This window comes from Pleurodeles waltl, chromosome 10 (assembly GCF_031143425.1).
Source record: "Pleurodeles waltl isolate 20211129_DDA chromosome 10, aPleWal1.hap1.20221129, whole genome shotgun sequence".
In the NCBI taxonomy this organism is placed as follows: domain Eukaryota; kingdom Metazoa; phylum Chordata; class Amphibia; order Caudata; family Salamandridae; genus Pleurodeles; species Pleurodeles waltl.
Window position 1 is genome coordinate 77,693,160 of NC_090449.1, and position 22,868 is coordinate 77,716,027.

Here is a 22,868-nt window from a genome sequence, read left to right on the forward strand (position 1 = left end):
CCTCAGTACACTAAGAGCGTCCAAAAACCACAGCATCTGACAGCAAAAGGTGGGGGGTGACCATCCAAAAAGGGGCACTTAACAACAGTGACTATGATCCTGAGATCATACATTCATAGTGACTACATGACTCTGAGAGTATACATTCATATTCACTATGTAACTCAGAGATCATACATTCATAGTGGCCATGTGCCTCTGAGATCATACATTCTTAGTGACTACGTGGCTCTGAGATTATACATTCACAGTGATTATGTGACTCTGAGATCATACATTCTTAGTGACTACGTGGCTCTGAGATTATACATTCATAGTGATTATGTGACTCTGAGATCATACATTCACAGTGGCTATGAGACTCTGAGATTATACAGTCATAGTGACTACATGACTCAGATCTTACATTCATAGTGAATCAGTGACTCTTAGATCAAACATTCATAGTGACTCTGTGACTCTGAGCTCTTATATTCACAGAGACTCTAAGATCATACAGTCGCAGGGATGCCATAACTCTGTGACTTGTGACTCCTTGTCTTCTGAGATCATACATTCGTAGTGACTACCTGACTGAGATTATACAGTCACAGTGACTCTGGGATCATTCATTCATAGTGACTATGTGACTCTGAGATCTTACATTCACAGTGATTCTGTGGCTCAGATCACACACACATTGTGACTCTGTGACTCTGAGATCATACATTCATAGTGACTCTGTGACTCTGAGATCATACACTCACAGTGACTCTGTGACTCTGAAATCGCACGTTTACAGAGACTACGTGACCCAGAGATCATACATTCACAGAGACGATGTGACTCTGAGATCATACATTCATAGTGAATACGTGACTCTGAGATCTTACATTTACAGTGATTACATGACTCTGAGATCTTACACTTACAGAGGGTATGTGACTTTGAGATCATACATTCATAGTGGCTGTGACTCTGATGTAGATTCCAAGATACCTCCAAGGTGGGACTTGGCAGGTATGACACCATGCACATGCAGACTGAGTCCCTAGTGCTTACGATCCATAAGCGCGATACGACTCCCTACGCATGATATCATAAAGATGTAAAGTCATCCAGACTCCACCGACTTGCTACTTGGTGGTATGATACCTTTATGCCTATGCACTTCTTGTGGAGCCTGTGAAGGATACATTTATCTGCAGAGAAGCAAACATTTTTAAGGTTGCCCTCTCAATCTTTCCTCACCATGGAAAGTCAGGCCCTCGCTCAGTAATGGGAGTTAAGACACTTGTAAGGCACCTTTTGTCCTTTGCTCGCACAATGCATTTCTTTCTATATTTTTTCCCATGTTCCACTGATCACTAACCACTTCCAAAATATCTATTCCTTATTTTGACTCCTTGCATGTCCAATTCTTGACAAAATTCTGTTCAAGGGCTGTAGGTGAAATGCATACTTATATACCATCTTGTGTATTCCCCCACTATGTTGTATATTATATCACATGACAAAAATAATATTACGTCTACTACCTACGTCTAACAACTACCTTGCAAGGTAAATCTAGGTAAGTAGATGTGGAAGTTTGCGTTGTGATTATGTGCATGCAGTCACGGTGTAGTTGTAGGTGATGTACTGGATTCATCTTTATTGTAGGTCGATATTTCCAACCTTGACATTGTGTCATACAATCTCTGCATCCATGAATTCTTCATTATTCTGGAAATAAACCACCCTTTAGAGCTGACTATAGTGGAAATGAGCGCCACTTAAATATATTTAAACTTTTATTTGAACACATGTGTGGACAGAGTTAAAATATTAAGAATAAACAATGGAAATTTGGCAGATCTAAGGGTGAATTATGAATGTTTCTGTACTGCAAAATCAAAATCTCTACAGTTTTCCTGTGTCCTGTGGAATTGCCTCTGACCTCACTTGGAGCAGTCCCAAGCCTCCACTCCTCCCTCACCATTGCCCACGTGCATGGGGAGTTGCTGGGGTGATACCTCACGTGCACAGTCAAAAAGAACCCAATAACTATTGGTACCCAGTCATAACACTACAGATATACCAACTCATATTCCCCAGCTTCCAGTGACTCCAAAGCACGCTACCATGCCGACACAGAGGTGGCAAGCCCCTGTAAACCTGTGACCTGCAGTTGTGATACCCATAAAACGAAAAGGCATCAGAACCACACAGTTGTGTGATTCCCAGGCACAGATATAAAGACTGCAGTACAAGGCAGAATACTATTATACATCAGAGATAGCAAGACCGTACAAACCTGTCACTCCCCCATGTATGATACGCTGAGACTACCAGACACCATTGACCTGTATCTCTTAAGCACAACATCAAGCAGACTCATACTCCAAGAAACGTACAGTCCTGTGACTCAAAGGTATGGGACTGGGCAGAAGAAGAGACTAGGATGTCAATGAGCTGTGACTCATCTCACTGCACTGTGGACACCTAAAGGCTATGGTCCCTACTGACTGGGGGCATCCAGATATGATGCCATGAAGACCACAGAGACACCAAGACCCCAATGCCTTGGGATGAACAAGTATGATACTATTAAATCAGAGACTGCAAACACGTACCAACCACCAATTTATGACTACCAGCCATGACACTATACAGAGGCAGAGACATCAAGACCCCACTGGCTGGGGATCTCCAGGTAAGATACCATCAGACTCAGAGACACCAAAACCCCAGTGACTTGGGATGAACTGGTATCATACTATACAGGATCAGAGACCACAAGAACCCACTAATCACTGGCCTATGACTCCCAGACATGGCATCAATAAAAGGCAGACATCAAGAGTCCACCAATGTGATACTGAATATACACGTAGCCTGTAAGCCCCAACAAAGTTCTGACACCCATAGTAACTGTAATGCAAATAAAAAGTGATTCAAAGATGCTTGAATACTGTAGCTCCAAAGCATCATACCATACACACGGGGCCTCCAGAAATCTCTGCGTTCCACCTATGATGCCAACTAGATGAATAGGCATCAAAACGCCACTGGTGTGCATCTTCCTGAAATTCGACTTTCCAACCACAGAGACTCCTGGATACAACAGACATGTGACTCACATGCATAATGCCACTATATAAACCTTTATGCTCCAAAACCAAACCAACCTGAAGCTTTCATGTGTCATGGGTGCAGACATAGACACAAGTGACTAGCGACTTTGATGCATAATACCAAGCAGATTGAGAGAAAACCAAGACACCACATGTATGACTTCATGATAAGCTATCACACAAACACCCTATTGTTTAAAAGAACTTGCAGACCTTACCAGGAATCCTGGCCATTCACCAAACCCAAAACCACTATTCGTGCAATTGTACAGTAATATGGAATCCAGTTCTTCCACCTTACTCACAAAACTCAGCCTGCTACACCCATTCATTTTAAATATGCACACACACCCACATGAAATCAAATGATCCCACTTCTTATTCCTCCCAGGTATGTTACGTGCAAAATGCAGGTATTAAAGATCTTACCGATAAAAGGCTTAATAAACAAGCATCTATTTATTAGGTGTCTTTTAAAGCTCTAAGTTGCGATCTTATGATAACTGTCTTAAAGCCTCTTCCTATCACTGCTAATAGATAAAGGGACTCTAGTACTTTCTACAGCCTGATCTTCCAAGGGATACTACTAAACATAAAGAAGCAATCTAGAAGTATTACTCCAGACTCCTGTGACTCTGCAAGGAAATCTATCAGACACAGGGACCAGTTTTGAGATGCAAGGTAATGGAAAATCCAGTACTCTGGATTAAGTGGTGAATTTGCAAGCAGAGGATCAACCATCTGCTCCACACATTGGAAGATTGTTGTTACCACTTTTCTATAAATCAAGCAGTAAGGCTCAACGGGAGGCTATAGACTCCCTTCCAGGGCTCTCATGAGAGAGGTAACCATCTCAGCTCCAACTTATTCTTTGGACAAATTGACTACATCATGGGTGTTCCTGCTGCTACTTGTGGTGTGCTAGGATTGACAAAGTCAGTCCTCACCAATTGGTCAGGAAAACCAGTGGTTAACTAACAGAAATACAATGTGCATGCAAGCTGCCTTAAAGCCTATACCTTAGTTATGACCACCCCTATCACAGAATGGTGTGAACCGAGGTACCTGAAACTCATGCTGAAGCTTCTTCTCGATCCATTCCAAGACGTGGATGAAGGTGACTTCACGCTCTCCAAGCTTCGGACGCACCCTCAGGTCCAGCCGTGGGGGGATCCTGAAACTGTACCTTGAAGAAGGAGAAGGAAGAGGCTCAGATCTGTTGCGTGTCACAGAGATTGTGAACTTAAACAGAGCTGAAATAGATTTAGATTTGGCATCTACACACACACAAATCCCTACCCTGGGACATTACGGGTCGCTTTAGTCAAACGTGGGATTTCTGCTCCTGCACTACTTTAAACATAGCCCCATTTTGTTCAAAAGAAATATAGGACTACAACTCTCATAATGTACTGAAAAAGGAATTTAAAGAGGACTGAGCACAGACATGGTGGTCTGCTGACCTCAGCAGGCCACCCTTCCTGTGATGGTAACGATTCATAGTGAATCTCAATTTTCTGACTTATCACATGAATATTCATGAGGTAGGTTAAATTGCAAACCACTATGAATCAGGTTTTGGCGAATCGACCTATTAGTACATAGGTCAGTTTGCAATAACCAGATTGGATTTGATTAAAGTTGGCGCACAGTTTGGGACAAATTTTAGTAACTCCATTCTTTGTTCATCTTGCCATAGTTATTTGATTTGTATGTTGTTGCATGAGGGCCTTGGTTGGTCACTCTTAAGTAGCAAGTGGAATGCAAATAGCCAGGCATGGCTTGGCATGACATCACATAGCGTAAAGGAGCAAAACATAACGTAGTTTTGAACACTCTCTCATGTTGTGAAAGTGATAAAAATTAGTGGATTATATGAATTCAGGCATGAATTAAATTACATAGCTGACAACAATCACAATCAAGCTCAGATGGTGGTAGGAAGGTTTGTTGCAAAGCTCCATACCAGAAGATATCAGGTGCTCTATTTTAGTAGCTGAAATTTAAACAATGAAATATGGCCAATCCAAGAATGCACAGATAGGTAAAAGGAAACCCCAGGACTGTGCAAATAATGACCTCCTGCCCTGAAGAACTACAATAGCCTTGGAGCTGGGTGTGGCTTTGCTTTCCTTACCATAACCGGTCCGTGGGAGGTGGTGGAATGTTGACCGTCAGTGTCCCCTCCAGCTCCTGGACCTCCACAGTTAGGAGCAGCGGCGTGTTGGACATCTCCTCAATCTTCTTCTTAATGTACTCATTCTCTGTGGCCTTCTGGAAGTACTTGGACTTGGCAATCTTATCAACAAAGCGCAGGATCTTTCGACTGGTGCTGTTACCAGCTGCGTAACTGGGAAGGGAATGAGGAAAGCCTGAGATTGGATACCATGGAGCATCCACCAAGAGCACACAGACAGCCACCTGACACACAGCCCACACTCTCATACTACAAGGTAAAGTGAGTTATAGCAATGAATACTCAAGGGTGTTCTTGGATTGTGATGTATGTCAGGCCATTGATATAAGACTCTCAAAAAGCCTTTGATTGACAACCTTTGAACAAGACCTCAACTGGCCTGTTTAAGCATTGATACACTCTGGACAGCAAACAGAGATATTAAAGTTTTGCCTAAACAGCTGTACACAGAACAGGTATAAAATCATATCTATATCAATGTTTTCACCTGTGTGCATTAATTTCGGTAGCTGGTTCTTCATCCGGACAAGGGATATAAGATACATCCTGCTAGAGGCTTGTTGGGAGGTCACCAAGACATGAATTAACTGTCTACCAAACATGATGTATAGTTGTCGAAGCAGGCCCATTCTCTACATGTCGTCTGTGCTCTCATTCTTTCTTTCACCTCCATGTGGGCTGCTCAGTATCATAGTTGTTTCCCACACCTTAAAGCACCTTTCTGTTCACACTTTTACAATACATATGTTACATATGTCTTTTTGAAGAAATAGACTCAATTTCATAAACAATTTTGATTGATGTGTGTACATATGTTTCATTCAATGTAAATGAGAAGGATCACTGTAGACATCTCAAAGGCTCACCTGTCCAAAGCCTGATTCCGATGACCTCCAGCTTGAAATGGTGCTGGCAGAAGCTTGGATGTCTTTAAAAGGGTAAGGATGGTCCAACATCCTTAAAGGGAGAGAAACCTACATACCTCACTCATACAAACCTATGAAGCCTGGAGACCCTTTAATGAACCAAACAGGGGGACATATAAGTCATGTTTTGTGTGTGTGTGTGTGTGTCCATGTGCATGCGATCACACTCACCTGTAGAAAGAATAAAAAACTTTAAAATATTGGCAGGAATAGCGTTTTTTTCTTCCTAGTTCGATGGTACTAACAAGACCACTCTTTATAGGAGCTATACCACCAACATCCACAAACAGCATTATTTGCGACAGTTGCATATCTTACCCTTCTGCGTTAGAAGATATGGTCCTATCTCCTAGAGTCCCTGGTGCTTCCACTGGAGGAACATCCTCTTCATCTGAGGAGCCAGCACTGGACGACTCCTCATCACTGTCTGCCAGGAGAGAAGCCCGAGGAAGCTGAACCCTGCAGCAGAAGACATGCAACATTTGTCACCATCAAACCAATGCCTAACCCAGCTCCTTACACATTGGTTCATGATTCTTTTCCACACCTGGTGATATCCAAGACCTTTGCATTTTAATCAAGTTAAGTATAAAATATATCTACTTATATCTGCTTTCACTAGTCTCTCAGTGTGTATCAGTCAAATTTTTATCCGCCCACCCGAGCATACAGCAAGGACACAGGATCAACCCCTTTCTGTCACTGACTTACCTCTCTGTGAGTTACAACATTTTATTCTTGCACTTTGTGCACTTGAACACAAAAAGTAGTCCCCTTGCATAGGTAAAAAAAAAAAACTTCACAAATATTGGCCAAACCACTGACCTTGCCTATGCCTGATTGAAAGAGCTATCGTGTGTTCTTTTGTTTTGAATTATTAACCCTGTAATCCTCTTAGGATCTCACTGAAACAGTCTGCTTAGATTTCTTGTGTCCAGTAACAGACGAGTTAATTGCCTTTGAGGTTGGAAGCAGCCAATGTTGCGTGCTTTCATCATTCCTTGTTAACACAGGACCCAGAGGTGGATGCAGGATTAGAGACAACTGCTCTCTCCCAACCTTTTTCATGCAGATCACTAGCTCACTCTTCTCACAACTAGAAGGTCGAGGTGTTTGATATTTATTGCATTTTAAGTTGGTTTCACCTTTTCCCAGAGCATTTCATAGGGTGCTCAAAAGCACTGTGCCTTTGACTGAGAGGGTCCCGCTACCCGTAGACCGAAATCAAGGCACAAATATCAAGAACGTATCTTTTCATTTGAAGCAGAGTGTGTGAGAGCTAAAGCTGGCCTTCTTGGTGGGAAGATTTCAGAACCAATCATACAGTGGTGAAGGTAATGCTGTTGTCCATGTTTAGTCGGTCATGTTCCCAGGACCGATGGGTGTAGCCCCTGACCTCGGAGGATGTTTAAGTTGTTGGTTCTGTAACTGTAAATTCTGAGGTTTTGTCTACCAGTGCCTCAAAATCCCTAATATGCTAAATTGTGCACCAATATGTGTTGGTGGGTGAAGGAAGCTTCTTGCTTAGTGAGGCCTCAGAGAGTGCTGCTGCTCAGCACCGCTTGTCCGCGACCAGCTGTGGGCGGCTCATCAACCTACACCAGTGACATCATGAAAAACAGTGTGGCCAATGTGTCTCATCTCTTCTCCAGTCCTGCCAGACCCACCTTCTCTTCTGCCATTCACCCTTCTCCCTGGCTTCATTCTCCCTGTTTCCTTCACTGGCCCATCCAGTGTCTCAGCATCAGGATGGATGGCTTGGCCTTGGTTGTTTGTAGTCCACAGATGGACTCTATCAGATCCCTAGACCAACCCATACATCTATGTATTTTTGGCTTTGAAGATGAAGCAGCGGGTAAGCTTCCAAAATCCCAAAGACATCGAGCATGGCACCCAACCTGACCTTGCACAGGATGTCAGTGTTGCGTTAAGCGAGAATACTATCTGTAATTATCTCAGCCATCCATAAATGTATGGGTCAGCCCAGGGATTTAACATGTGTGAGCCAGGCAGGGAAGAAGATGCAGATGAGCATGGTAGAGAGGGCTTGAAAGAAGGAAAGAAATGATGCCGGAAATACCCAGCCAAGAATGAGATAATCAAGTCTCAACCCTTGCACTCCAGTCTCAGCTTCACGAGGTGTCTGAAAATGTAAAATAGTGCAATAGACAGCCTAGCATCAAAAAGAAATCCTCCTTGGACCAACAAATCAATCACAGTGGGGGCAGACACTAACATATTTAATTAACTCATTTCTTTTACTATTAAAAAAATGTAATCATAGCATAAAAAATAACACCATCAATTACTTTTCCTTAAAATTCCAACATGACTGCAGGCAGTATATTCATACCTCATACAATCCAAACATCTCTAACAGACTACAGTTTCAAAAACACATAATTAATTGAAATACAAAATATGACACTCATATAATACCTTAAATGTTTTATATATATATATTTTGAGAAATCTGAGGATAGACAGACTATACTAAACTTCAGTAACCAAACCGCATAATGTCAAAATAAAGGAATTGTATTAATGTTTGAAATTTATATAGGTTAATTGCACACATATAATTGTCAAAAAAGCGATTTCTACACTAAAGTATTTATTTTCTTTTTTAGATAACCATGTCAAGTCTGTCACTAACAAAGAATAGTCAATATTAGATGCAGAGAGGACATACTTTCTAAATTTTATGGAAATTACCGCCCTAGATACGTAATCTGGAACACTCTTTTCCATAACCACAAGGTAATTATTTTCCAAATAAAACTGATTGAACACAGTTTTAAAAGTTCACTTTGCAGAAACTAAAAATATATATTCATCTATAGGATGGGATTACCATTGGTATCTAACGTAGAGAGGATTATAAGAGACAGTCCCAGAGGGGACAAAAAATAAGATCCATTTGCAATATCTAGGAGACGTAAAAGGGTAAACCCACACCATAAGGATATGGATCAATCCTTAAAGCATTACAGCATGTGCATGGTATGGAGCGTACTATATAAACGGAGAGTAAGAATTATATAGCAGGGAGGTGATGGCATGATGGAGGAATATGGCCACATGGGTAGTTTGTTCCACATAGAGGGGATCTGGTAATGGGAAAATAGGTTCACAAAACAAATATGTTTTTATAAGCTCACCTGTATATGTCCTATTGGAATAAATGAAGTTAGGAAATATTCTTTGAAAAATAAATAATTGTGGACAGAAATTAAAACGATGTTATTTTAAATCTAAATATTGCTCTATTTGAAATAAGTGTTCCAGCCATGTTTGAAAACATTGTGGTCCTGAAGAAGGTGCATGCCATTCCATTCCCATCACTGAAGCACACATTGCCCAACTTTGTTATTTGTTTCATATCATCAACAACAAGGTTGTGATCATCCTGTTTCATAGGAACTACAGCAGCCAAATATCCTCAAATTGTTACTGTAGATGTGTCATGAGTTGTTTTGCATTTTTTGTATTTCAATGAATTTATTAATAGATATGAACCTTTGAGAATGTGGTGGTTTTGAGATATTTAGATTATATAAGGTATGAATGATCTGGTTGCAGTAATATTAGGATTTTAAGGAAAAGTAATTGATGATGCTATTTTTAGGTCTTTTGAGGCATCGTGGAGGTTACATGTGCTGTCATTTGCGAGACATGTAGGGGCATATTTACTAGAAGGGGTGCAGCGTGACCGCTGCTCCAAAATGGTCAGCGCTGTGCTGCGTCACTTCTAAATTGCAGGAATGCATCATATTTAAAAGAATACCGTGCATCCCTGTGTTTCTCCCTGCGCCGGGCTAAATGAGAACCAACACAGCCACCCATGCGCAATAGTGCAAGGATGGCTGGGCTGCAGGGGGTGTTTGTTTTCGTGCAGGAAGGGACACCTTTCTGCACAAAAACAACCTATAATGCCGAATTGCTCCTTTTAAGTGTGCTGCAGAATGCAGCATACATAGTGAGAGCAAAAAAGGAGGAGAAATAAAAGCATTTCTCCTCGTTGCGCCATTCTAACGCCACCCCTGGGGTGGCGTTAGATTTTGGCGCTGCCTCAGGTTTACGAAATCTCGTAAATCTGGGGCAGCATCAAAATGCAATGGGTGTTGCTGTGGAACGCCCACAGCAACACCCATCGCACCCCCTTACACACAAAGTGCTGCGTTTTAAGGGGGCGTATTTACAAGGTGGCGTTAAGCCACAAAAAGTGGCTTAACGCCACCTTGTAAATACGGCGCAGTGCACAGCACCACTGAAGAGTCACAAAAAGTGGCGCTAGGGACTTATAGGTATGCCCATTCATTTACTGAGAGGGGCTTGAAGCCCGCCCATTGCTTACCATTCGTTGGCTTTATTCTCAGTCATATGCTGCCCCAAAATAGGCCAGTACATGCCAGTTTCACATCCTCTTATTTTGGGTGAAGCATAGACCAACTACTGATTGCTTCATTTTGATTAGTGTCAATCCACAGCTCATGCTCAGATTGAGAAGCTATTTTTCTTTCTTCTTCTCTTTTTTTTCTCGCTGTTCATGCTGCTTCTTCAATGTTGCTTCTTCCTCCCACTCTCCAATTTCTGTGCTGCTTCTTCCCTCCTATCCCAAACTCTGCTTTGCACATTTCTTGCCACAACATATCACTTTTTAAAATTTCCTACAGTCCGTATTGCTTGTTCCCTCCTTCCCATTCCCTCCCACACTCCTTCCAATTGTCCATGTTGCCCATCTGCACCCACCATAAGAAAATAAAACACTATGACATGGCCAGCTCTAGCCGGGTCATAGCACTTTTATACTCAGCAGCCACGCTGCTGTACAACATGGCTAAATGATGGGCAAGCCAATAGCTCTCACATAGGCATGACCTAATGGATTTGCTAATGCTTGTTGGATGTTATGATTAGCAATTTTTGATAGATTCCATAATAAAATTAATGAAGTGAATATTTCAAAGTGTGTTCCCACTGTGATTGATTTGTTTGGTCAAGGGTTTTTCTCTTTGACACTAGGTTTCTTCCTTTTCCTCGGTTCCACTGGACATGTAAACAGAAAGCTTATTGATATTTTGTGCCTGGGGGCACCCAGTAACTTTTATAGAAATACTGCAGTAAGTCCAACGGGAGGAGGCACTGGCACTGTGCTAAACCTACACCTACCCGACGTCATCACTCATGCATGGGTCCTGGCCCACATCTTGGCCTATATCCCGGCTGAAGGTGGTCTGGAAGCTGCCAGATATCAATCCTATGACAACCATGCCTTTCTGCACACTGAATAGGTGGCTTTAATAAATAGAGTGCTCTAAAATTATGATAGATCTTAAATATGCAGCACAAGCAGACTGAAGTCCATAGCGAAAGGTACTTTGCTGATATTTTACCTTTCTGTGGTTTAAAATGCATGGAATATGACCTGATAGATCATTTTCAAGCACACTGCCACAAATATATTGCTATTGCATTGCGTGATATCACGTTGTCATTTACTGACAACACATTTTCCATTTAGCTCACCACAAAAAATGCATAGGCATGCAGTTTTACTAATAAAAATTATGATATATGATACACACACTAGATAATGTGTGGGGTTTCAGTAAATATTTATCATTTGTGCCTCACCAAGTAAAGTGTCTTGATTTGTTTTGAATGTTTACTAAATCTTTGTTTCCATCACAGTTCAGAATTACAAAAAAGGGCCTCATTTGACCTCCCCTAACTGCTGATGTATATTGAAATATTTGTACAGTTTTTTACAGGTATTTAAATGTAATTGAGTGCTAAAAAATAGACAACCTGCAGCCTTTCTTTTCGCACTTCCAGCACCCCAGCAAGCTTGTCACAAAACCCTTTCACTTTATGGTCAGAGTTAGAAAAGTAAACACCACTCTCCATGTTGATATAATAAGCAGCAACTTGCCTGAAACCACAGCCTGGCATTTAACCTGACATTTAACCTCTGTCTTTGAATGCACAGCAAATGTGACAAGATAAAAGCAAAATGTAAAGTTACCTTTATAGCTCAGACACCTTGTGATCAGCATGGTTATTTTAAGGGTTCTGCAGCAACCCTGCACCCCTACTTCCAGCACCTATGCTGTGGACAATAGAGAGGGCTTCACAAACACAGTCCCCCATGATTAACCATAATGTAGCAGGAGCCAGAAGGGTGGAGTAGAACGTAGCACGCAGTTTACATAGGTGGAGGAGAGTATGGTACATGGCAAATACAGTTTGTAAGAAGGGAATATGGAATTTATTGCACATATAGTTTACACAGGTGGGGTGCATAGGATATAGCTGGTGCACCAAATAGGGAGGTGAGAGACATAGATGTTGCAGTATATGGTCAGGAAATAGAAAACTATAAAAGTATATGAATTGTACGCAGGGCACATTATACCATACAACGGAATAAGTATATAAGCAGAATAGAGAACAACATGTAGCAGATTCAGTGTACAAGCAGGAAGACGATGGTGCAAATGTGATAGCGTTTGTAAGCAAGGCATAGAACTGAGCATAGCAGATACGGTACGCAAGCAGCTAAGCGCATAGCACACAGCAGATATATACAAGCAGAGGAGACCATAGCGATTCTAGAATGGTACATGAGAAATAAAGTGTACAGGCAGGAAACAGCAATGTGCATAGCTAGGGGCCCCATTGTGCTTAGCAGATACTGCATTTAAATAGGAGGGATGTCATCTGCCAGGTAAAGCATGGTCACCCAAACTCGTCCCAAATAGGCCACTCTATGGACCCTCATTGAATCAACCACACACAACAGACTTGGCATCCTTAGATCCATCCACGGAGAGGCGCCTGATGGCCAGTGGTATGAGGTGCTATGCAAACGCTACTCCCGTGCAATATGAATGGCCCAAGGCATGTAGAGTAGTAAAGTTCAGGAGTCACGAGGCTAGCAATAAACTAAGAAAATGGGGAAGGACTACAAAGGATGTGCTCAGAGCCAAGCTGAAGGTGCTATATATATATCCAAGCGGTCAACACATCTCTAACAAGTACAGTCATAAACAACTCAGTAATGATACCAAGTCCAGTCGGAAATAGCTATGTGGACTCAAGGAAATCCCTGGTAGTCTGAGGACAGCGGGCTGATTTCAGGGCTGGCTGGGAGAGGGTACTTATCCCTTGAAATCCTGAATACCATCTTAATATGTAGTTAAGTGCATTCTCCTGGGCGTGATTTGCTGCTGAGGAGAAATAATGCTCCTGTGTGCCATGTAGGACTCTGAAGCACTCAATTATTTCAAGTGTTATCTCACAACTGTCTGTAAAAGCAGTAGAGCTTTAGGCACCATCTTCGGAAAATTGTGCTGCAAAATGTATTGCTTGGTCCGATTACAAAGAAAGAATTGAGGAGACACACCCCAGAGTTGGGCTCACTCGCTGCAGTATGAGACCAATAGATACATTTCGTAGTATACACTTAGCTCCCAGTCCAGCCCTCGAGGCACTACTCCTGGAAGTCCACTGTTTAGAATTTAACGGCATCAACGACGGCTGTGCCAAGGCACTCGTCATGTTAGGTGTGAGCAGGCACATGGAGTATGTGCTTCTCTCCCCGTATAACTCCCTTTACTGTTTATACTCTCGCTCTATGCTCGGTGCCCCCTCCCCCCCCCCTAAGCTCCTTACACATATGTACAAAACGACAGCCTCCAACTGAGACGAGCTAATGGTCTTTTTAATCCCCCTCATCCGGACATGTAGAGGGTTAAGGGTATAATTAGCGAAGACAGCTGTGCCGTGGGCATGCCCTAATTAAAAGGAAGACGAGCACCAGGATTCTAATTATGTCAGGAGAAGTTTGCTAATAATACCACAGCGCGGGAGCACGTGCCGCCCCGGCCTCCAGATTGCAGGCGCGGCTGCAGGGACAAAAGGGGACCAGAGCTGCGCATGCGCACGCCTCTAGCGCAGAGCAGCTGGGAATGGATGGTCGGAAAGGCCGGGTACAGCCAGGACAGGAGGCCAAACAAAGGTGGAGCCGCCAGAAGGAGTGACCTGAGAGCTAAAAACAAACCAAAAATAAAACCAGAACCGCTAGTGCCCAGTGATGCTCCTGCTTTCACTCGGCTTTGTTCCACGTCTGCTTGCCTTTTTGTTTTCCTCTGCTCTTCTGCTAACAACGATCTGATGTGATTTTGATCTAGTTTTGTTCCAACTAGGCACAGATACTGCTCTAACTATGCAATGGTTTCATACTATCCCGGCTCTGAACTGGTTTAGATCCGGCTATGCATCAATTCTGTTTAACTCTGCCCTGCTTCTGTCCCGCCTCTGAACTGGCTTAGATCGGCCATGCACTGGTTGTGATCCACCTCTACCCTGGTTCTATTCTGGATTTGACCTGCTTTAGCTCTGGCTATGCACCAATTCTGGTTTTCTCTGCCCTGGTCCTATCATGGCTCAGAACCGATTTAGTACTGGTTCTGATCTACCTCTGCCTTGGTTCTGTCCAGACATTGAACTGGTTTAGATTGAGCCATACATCTATTCTGCTCTAACACTGCCCTGGTTCTACCCCAGCTTTGAACTGGTTTAGATCCAGCGGTGCACTGGTTTCGACCTACCTCTGCCCTGGTTCTACCCCATCTCTGAAGTGGTTTAGATCCAGCGGTGCACTTGTTTTGATCTACCTCTGCCCTGGTTCTACCCCATCTCTGAAGTGATTTAGACTCAGCGGTGCGCTGATTTCGACCTACCTCTGCCCTGGTTCTACCCCATCTCTGATCTAGTTTTGTTCTAGCTTCACACTGCTTCTGCTCCCGCTACCCTGGTTCTATGACAGCTCTGGTCCGGGTTTGTTCTTGCTATGGGCTGGTTCTACCAATCTCTGATCTATTTTTGCTTCTGTGCTGGGTTGGTTTTTGCACTACTTCTGGGACTTTACCAGTTATGATCTGCTGCTGTCTCAACAATGTACTGGTATGATTGCAGCCCTATTGTGTTCCAGCAGTGGCGTAGGTTGGGGGGAGCAGGGGGGGCCGGCCGCACCGGGCGCAACATCTGGGGGGGGCGCGCTCGCACTCGCGAGTGCTAAAATCCACGGGTTAGGGGGCGCAAATTACTTGCCTTGCCCCGGGTGCTGACAACCCACGCTACGCCACTGTGTTCCAGCTCTGGTTTGAATCTGTTCCAGCAATAATATCTGCAGACCAGCTGTGCTGGGTTGTTTTCCTGCTCTGTATTGATTCTGGTTCTATGTCAGTTCTGACCAGTTTTCTTCCTGCTCTGTTCTTGTTTGTTTTCAGGTCTGCCCTGGTTCACCAATTTCCTATCTAGTTTTATTCCTGCTATGAGTTAGTAGTACTCCAAGACTGTTATAGGTCTATCCAATGCTTAACTTGTGTAGGTGGGCATTGTGAGTGCATCTGGCCTTATTTGTTCTTTTATAATTTAATTGATAAGAGGAAGCGTTTGAGGTTCGATGGACTCTGAAAACCCTTGAGAAATTCTGCACCAACAATATACGCGGTTAATGAATTTAAAATAGAAGAGAAATTGTCTATCCTCGTGAAGAGGTACAGAAAAGAATGCTTGTAATAGGTTCACTACGGTGAACCATTCAGCATCACATTAAATTTGAAACAATATCACTGCTGGATTTGGCACTACTGGACAAACACTTAATCACAATATCTTTTATTTTCCTCAAATTTTGAACTATCCTAAACTTCTCACATGGCTTTTGCAATCCCATTATAGGTGAGGTACATGGGATACTCAATACTTCCTTTAAGACACATTGGTGGTCATTCCGACCGTGGCGGTCGGCTGTGAAGCGGCGGTAAGACCGCCAACAGGCTGGCGGTCTTTTTTCATGTATTCTGACCATGGCGGTTACCGCCATGGCCAGCCGCCGCTTCACCGGTCCGACCGCCACAGCGGTAACGACCGCCGGGCTGGAGACCTGGGTCTCCAGCCCGGCGGTCGTCACATACCGCCGGCGGTATTCCAACCCGCCTGACCCCGGCTTACCACCATGGATTTCATGCGGTTTGAGACCGCCATGAAATCCATGGCGGTAAGCACTATCAGTGCCAGGGAATCCCTTGCCTGGCACTGCTAGGGGTCTCCCCCACCCCAAACCCCAAACCCCCACCCTGACCCCCTCCCCTACCCCCCCACCACCCCTGCCACCCCCAAAAGGTTGCAGGACCCCCCTCCCCAACCCGATCCCCAACATATACACATACATACACACATACATGCACGCATTCATGCACGCACTCATGCACATACACACACCCCCGCATTCATGCACACACTCATGCACATACACACACCCCCCCGCATTCATGCACGCACTCATGCACATACACACACCCCCCACATTCATGCAGGCACTCAAACGCCACCTCAACATACACACAAGCACACCCCCATGCACGCACACAACTCACAACACCCCCCCACCCCCCTTCCCTAACGGACGATCACCTTACCTGTTCCGGTGATCCTCCAGGAGGGAACGGGACCCATGGGGGCAGCTCTGCCGACACCGCCACGCCAACAGAACACCGCCACAGCGAATCACAGGTCGTGATTCGCTGGGCGGTGTTCTGTTGGCGTGGCGGTGGAGGTGGAGCTACCTCCACTTCCCCACCTGCCGCCAGTATGGCTGTTGGCGGCTCTTCGTCCGGAAACGGGCGCAGCGCTGCCAACGGTCATAATGGCCCGTGCGGAAGACCGCCAGCACTGGCGGTCTTCCGTACGGCGGTCCCTCGGCGGTCTATTGAAAAGACCGCCGAGGTCGGAATGACCACCATTGTCTCACAAATTCTGCAATTAAAGGGGCAATAGGGGCAATTCCTTCAACAGTATCCTGTGTCAGGTGATATTGTGGAATCTGAGGAAAAATCACATTTGGCTTAAATGGGACTTTAACTGGCTCAACTCCTTTGATCAGACCAATGTCTTTTCCTGAAAAATGCCAAACCTTCATCTTAACAGTTCCCTGTAAATCAGAAGGAAGATCACACACTGTAAAAACAGGAAAGAAACTGATCAAGGGGTATTCTTCATTTACTAGGCCACAGTTTCTTGTGTCAATCTCACTGTTCGTCTGGATGGCAATTCCATCATTCAAACAAGTAATTGAACATTTTGTTTTGAATAGCAAGTTCCTTCCCAGTAAGGATACCAGACATGAGTCACAAACTACAAACTTGTGTAGTTCTCTGAAGTTTCCAATTTTAACCTGAACTGATTCTGTAATTGTGTTTGTCAAATACTGGTTTGTGATTCCTACAATTTGTACTGTTTTCCCTGAAAGGGGCAGGTTTGTAACTTCTTCACTTCTGACAGTACAGCGTGTAGCTCCTGTGTCAACAAGAACTTTTCCCTTCATGTATGGACCATTCTGGTCTACTTCTAATGAAGCTGCCGACACACATTCTTTTTCATCTGAACTCTCACTCACCCAGTCATCATTCATTCCATCCTCACTGTGTAATGGGAATTGGTGCACTGTGTTATTACTGTGGTTAAACCTTTGACCTATGCCCTGCTTAGGAAGCATCATCTGTTGCTGATCCACTGGGGCTTGAGGTATTTGTATTTGCTGCCTAGTTACCATTTGAACTTGGGGTTGCAATTGCTGCGACTGGGGCATCTGCAAATGTAGCAGTTTCAACTGTTGTATAGGCTGAAGACCTTGCACCTGATTTGCATTATTTTGGAAACCAAAATGTTGACCTCTCACTCTTGGTCCTCTCATGTTTGGGACAGAATTTATTTAATTTGTCTGTGGGGCAACACTTCCTGTACTAGCATCGGACACTCCTGCTTCCAATGTCCGAGGCCACCACAAGCTTGACAAGGTAACAACCTTTTCATTCCCTGTACGTCAATCTGATTGACTATAGTATTCAAATTGGGTCCACGATTTATATTTACATTTTCACCACAACCTCTACCTCTGGCCTGATTCTGAAACATCATGTTTCCCTACTGAGGCTGTTGCAGAAAACTCCCTTGCATCCCTATTTGTGCCGCTTTGATCTGCATCACCTTTGCTTTCTCTGTTTCAATTTGATCTCGTCATTACAGTACTTAGCATATTGCAATACTTCATCAGTCAGTTTTGCTTATCAACAAATCAAATGACTCTTAATCATCTGGCCAATTTCAGGTCTCAGTCCTTCGACAAATCTGAACACAAAATGAATCATGTCTTTCCGCTCAATTGTTTCTGTACCACTGTAACGCTTAAACGCCTGCAACAATCTTTCATAGTACGCATGTATAGACTCCTTTCCTTCTTGAGCTGTTCTGTCTGTTCTCTGCCAGTCAGTATTTTTGGGAGAAATCTTTGTTTCCAAAATTCAATCACCTTATAGTAATATTTCATTACATCAGGAGATGGTGCACCTGTAGCTGGATCTCTCTGAGGTTCTCTTGTTGGCCAGTCTCACTCCTTTTGCATTTAACCCATAGATCTGCTGGAACCACTATTTCCAATAATGTATTTTAATCCTCCCACAGGCATTTTGCAAGCTTCACAAACCTGTTTGTCTGTTTGCTGGTACCATTCCACTGGTGTCTCTCTTAATCTGGGGTAGTCATTTGTAAATGACAAAATGTCACTTCTGCTACAAGGGACATGGACAAAACTCCCTCCTGGAATTTCTTCCATTGATAATATTTTTACCGGATCATCAGTCTGCTGCTCATTAACAGTTAGGTTTGCAGATTACCTTTTCCTTTTGTCTCGTTTCTTTACCCATCTGCCTTCCCATTTATCTAACACTCTCCATGTTTGAATGGTGTGTACTAATTCCCTAATGTGAATTTTCATTCCTGGAATTATTATGTTTTCAATATCCTTCAAGTCAAATTCTAACCTGTAACTTCTTCTCAAATGTTTTGCTTTTTTTCAGTTTCTCTGTCTTCTAGGTGTGCTAATCTCTGATGTACCAATCCTTCTCTGTTGGTAATTAGTTTGCACAAAAAGCGGAACTCATCTTCTTGGTATGAGTCAAGTCTGTCTAATCCAATGGTTCCCTAAATCAATTCGTCTATTTCTAATTTAAGCCTGGTCAAATTTAAAGAAATTCCTCCACTGGAATTTCCTTGTGTGCTACTCAGCTTCCCCAGCCATTAGGATAATTGCTGAGCTGTCATACCTTGTAAAGAGACATTACTATTACATAGTTTGGGTATCTGCTGCACCGTTAAACATGGAGTCTCTAGTGTCATTGTAAATGGGTTAGGACCTATTTCTGGTCTTCCTGGATTATTTGGTGGAGTCCTGGAGTAACTCAAATGAATTAACGGACCTGTCCTATCAAATGTCGGTTTCATCAGTCATCATTCCTGTCTGTTTTTTTAACCTTTCCATCTGTACACTTGGACTAAGAATTTTCTGCTCACTGCTCTTATTGTTTTCCTGGGCAAATGAGGGTATAACCGGACCAATTGTAATAGGTATTGACACAGCATCTGGACTCGGTCAGACGCCTTGATCTCTAGGGTACTTTACCCCTGTATTCTGACTTGTTAATGCAGACATCTCTGTCAGAGACCCTGCTATTGGGGTGTATCTCGGGATTGTCTGTGCTTGCATTGGGGACATCAAATTAGGTGTAGATTCTAATTGAATCAATGTCGGGTCTAGTAAACCTGTCTCATTTGGGATGCATGTCCTGTTGGTACTGTTAAGCTTGGTGTTGTGTACACGATAGGGAAATCTGGATAAATTCTGGGTATGTCAACCTGTGGCATCGGATTCTGAAATGTGGAAGTGCTAGGGACAATGTGGCTAACCTGTACTTGCCTTGGTGTAGCCTCAATTGGTGTCGGAGCTTTAGGATCTGCACTAATACTTGGCCCTGTCTCATGTGCATGTGCTGCATATGGTGGGGGGTGACTTCTCAGTAACTGCAAAATAAACCTATCATCATCTGAGTCTTCATCGTAAGTCAAAGATTTTCTAGACTGTTGATTTCTGCTCTCTGTCATCTGAAGGATACGAATCCCTCTTTTTGGTACTCTTTCTCTTGCTCTTGTTTTCTTTTGTAATTACAGGAAATATCCCAATTCTCTGTACAGTCTCTGCTCTCCAAATTTTCTGCTCTCTATCCCATCTCGCTTCAGCTAAAGACTTCTCAGCTTTCCTCATCCTCCTCTCAAATTTCTGTTGCTGTTGCTTTCTGTCCACTAATTCCAAAATAGCTAATGCTTCAAATTGTGCAGGTCTGGGAGAAGGTTTTGAATCATACAGTACTCTCCTCAAATTCTCTAGTATATTCAGATTAAATGTTCCATGGGTAGGAAACGCTAAGCTCCCTTCTTTCTCTGTCTCTTTGCACCATTGTTTTAACCAAAGACATGGAGCTGCACCCTGTTCCTCAAACACAATGTATGCAGGTGCACCTTCTGGCAGTGCAATTTCTCCTATTCTAACTGGAATGAAAGCATCTCCCCTTGGGGCACTCTTTAATGCTTTGAAAAAAGTAATTTCTATGTTCAGACTACTCTTTCAATCGAATCAGAAAGTATATTTCAATCCAAAAGTCCTTTTTGCCCGCCTTCTCAACCAATTACGTTTCACAAACTAACACTCACTTAAACACACACTCTGAGTTTGTCAACCCCGTCTGGTTGACCTATTAAACAGACAAGTTACAATATCAAACCAAGTGTCTCATACACTTATTCAATACTCCGGAGTCTTAGACCAGGTAAGGTCTGTATACCAACAACTAAGTGGGCAGTTTTTGAGCACAAAGCGCCACACACATGTGAAGTACGACAACTTCTTTACTCTCACAATTTGGAGTACGCAAACTCCCTAAGCAACTTCATTGGAGTACGCAAACTCATAAAACAAATTCATTGGAGTACACAAACTCCCTAATACGCACATAGATCACAATTTTCACCTAAGATTTGTTTAAGCTGTGCAAGCTCAAAAGCTATTTATTTCTCACTCTCACCAGAACGCCGAGAACATCTTTAAACAAACACTGGCAAACTCCAAGTTTCTGGGAAAGTCATGGTAGGCTTTTAGGGAGACATAACCTTTTGTCTGTACTACAGAATCTGAAAAATTATGGCTGTTATATCTGGGAAATCATATTAGTCTCTTAAGGAGATGCACTATCTGACTCTGTTAGCAATATCCAAGAGACATACCTTATGGTGGCCTCTTAAAGCGATGTATGCATCCGACTGTGCCACCAAATCTGAAAACCCTTATGGTGATCTCTTAAGGAGACGTACAATCTGTTTACACTACCACATCTGAAAAATTATGGTGGGCTCCTAAGGAGACTAACCATCAAACTCTGCTACCAAAATCTGTGAGTGCGTCCTGCCTAATTTGGTCTTTTATAATTTCATTCATAAGGGGACATGTTAGAGGTTCAATGGATCTTTTGACTACGCTTAGAGTGATTCCATCATAATTCATAACTTCAACCATAATACAACAATACAATCAATAAAACACCATCAATCTTTAGGAGTCAATAATCTTTACGCACCATGACCTATTTGGCCATGAATACCCACACCTTTTAGTAAAGTTAAAATGTTTATTTCCCTAGATTAGCAATGCTAAAAACACATATATTAGTCTCAAATCCAAATGATAAACGTATACAAACAACACAGGCTGTTCAAAACGTCTAAAGAATCTCAATTTAACTAAAGCATTTATAATTAAACACTCGAGGGCTACAGTACAAACTAATAACAGTAATAACTGGAAAACAGAGATAGTCTAAATCTAGACTCGACAGAGTAACAGAATAAGTTATTTGTTAATGACAATGGTAAACGTTTTGGCATACTAACTAACTTTCAAATTAGAATAGCATGTTTAGGTTTCATGCAAAACAATTTAGTTTAAGTTAATTTGGGAAACATCTAACTATGGCTCTATCAAAATAGGGGTTGGTACCTAAAAGAAAACACAAATACAGCATTGAAAGAATAGCATTTTGTTATGCCTCTCCTCAATGAGTCAGCAAGAGGAGGCAGTTTTTCGTCAGGTGGACAACCGTCTGGTCAGTATCAGCAATGGGACAGTGAAAGGGGATGGCTCAGCCAACAGTTGGGATCTAAGTTTAACTGAACCACTTCAGGACATTAAGCTGAAGAATCATCATTAACACAAATTAACAAAACACATGGAACCATAATGCTCCACCCAAAAGACTAACAAGGACAGAAAGGAATCGCTCGAAAGGTCTGAGGAAAGGGCTCAAAGACACCAGAATAAGGACTACCCCCTCCCAAATGCAATCAGGCTAAGTTAAACTCGCATAAAGTATCTTCTCACACCATCATTGGTCAGAAAATTGTACGTTTACAGTAGGATCAATAGTCTTTAAACTATGAATCTAAAATATAACTAAACATTCTTTCACATGGTGATGATTGGCTCCTCTTCTCCTGTTCCCATCATCAGGTTAGTCACGTAACTGTTTTGTTGCAATCCTAGCAGTCCTGGGAACATCTTCTTCTCATCCGTCATATCTACTTTGTATTTCGTTCTAGTGTAAGACATCCTAACAAGCAATTCTCATGAAAAAATCTAAGACATTTACAAATCACCTGGTCAGTTGTGTGTGAACAGTAGACAATATTAATTCTCAG

The 22,868-nt window shown here is 42.8% G+C and overlaps 1 protein-coding gene across 7 annotated transcripts in view; it reads right to left on the reverse strand.

Annotated features, from left to right (window-relative positions):
- LOC138261124 (testis-expressed protein 2-like) overlaps window positions 1–22,868 on the reverse strand; it is a 344,587-nt gene that overhangs the window by 125,756 nt on the left and 195,963 nt on the right. For all 7 annotated transcript variants that reach the window (XM_069209794.1, XM_069209792.1, XM_069209793.1 and 4 more), the window contains exons 9-11: window positions 6,537–6,677; window positions 5,233–5,445; window positions 4,161–4,281 (exon numbers count right to left, since the gene is read on the reverse strand). In XM_069209794.1, the coding sequence (XP_069065895.1) occupies window positions 4,161–4,281; window positions 5,233–5,445; window positions 6,537–6,677 (475 nt within the window). The remainder of the gene's footprint in view (window positions 1–4,160; window positions 4,282–5,232; window positions 5,446–6,536; window positions 6,678–22,868) is intronic.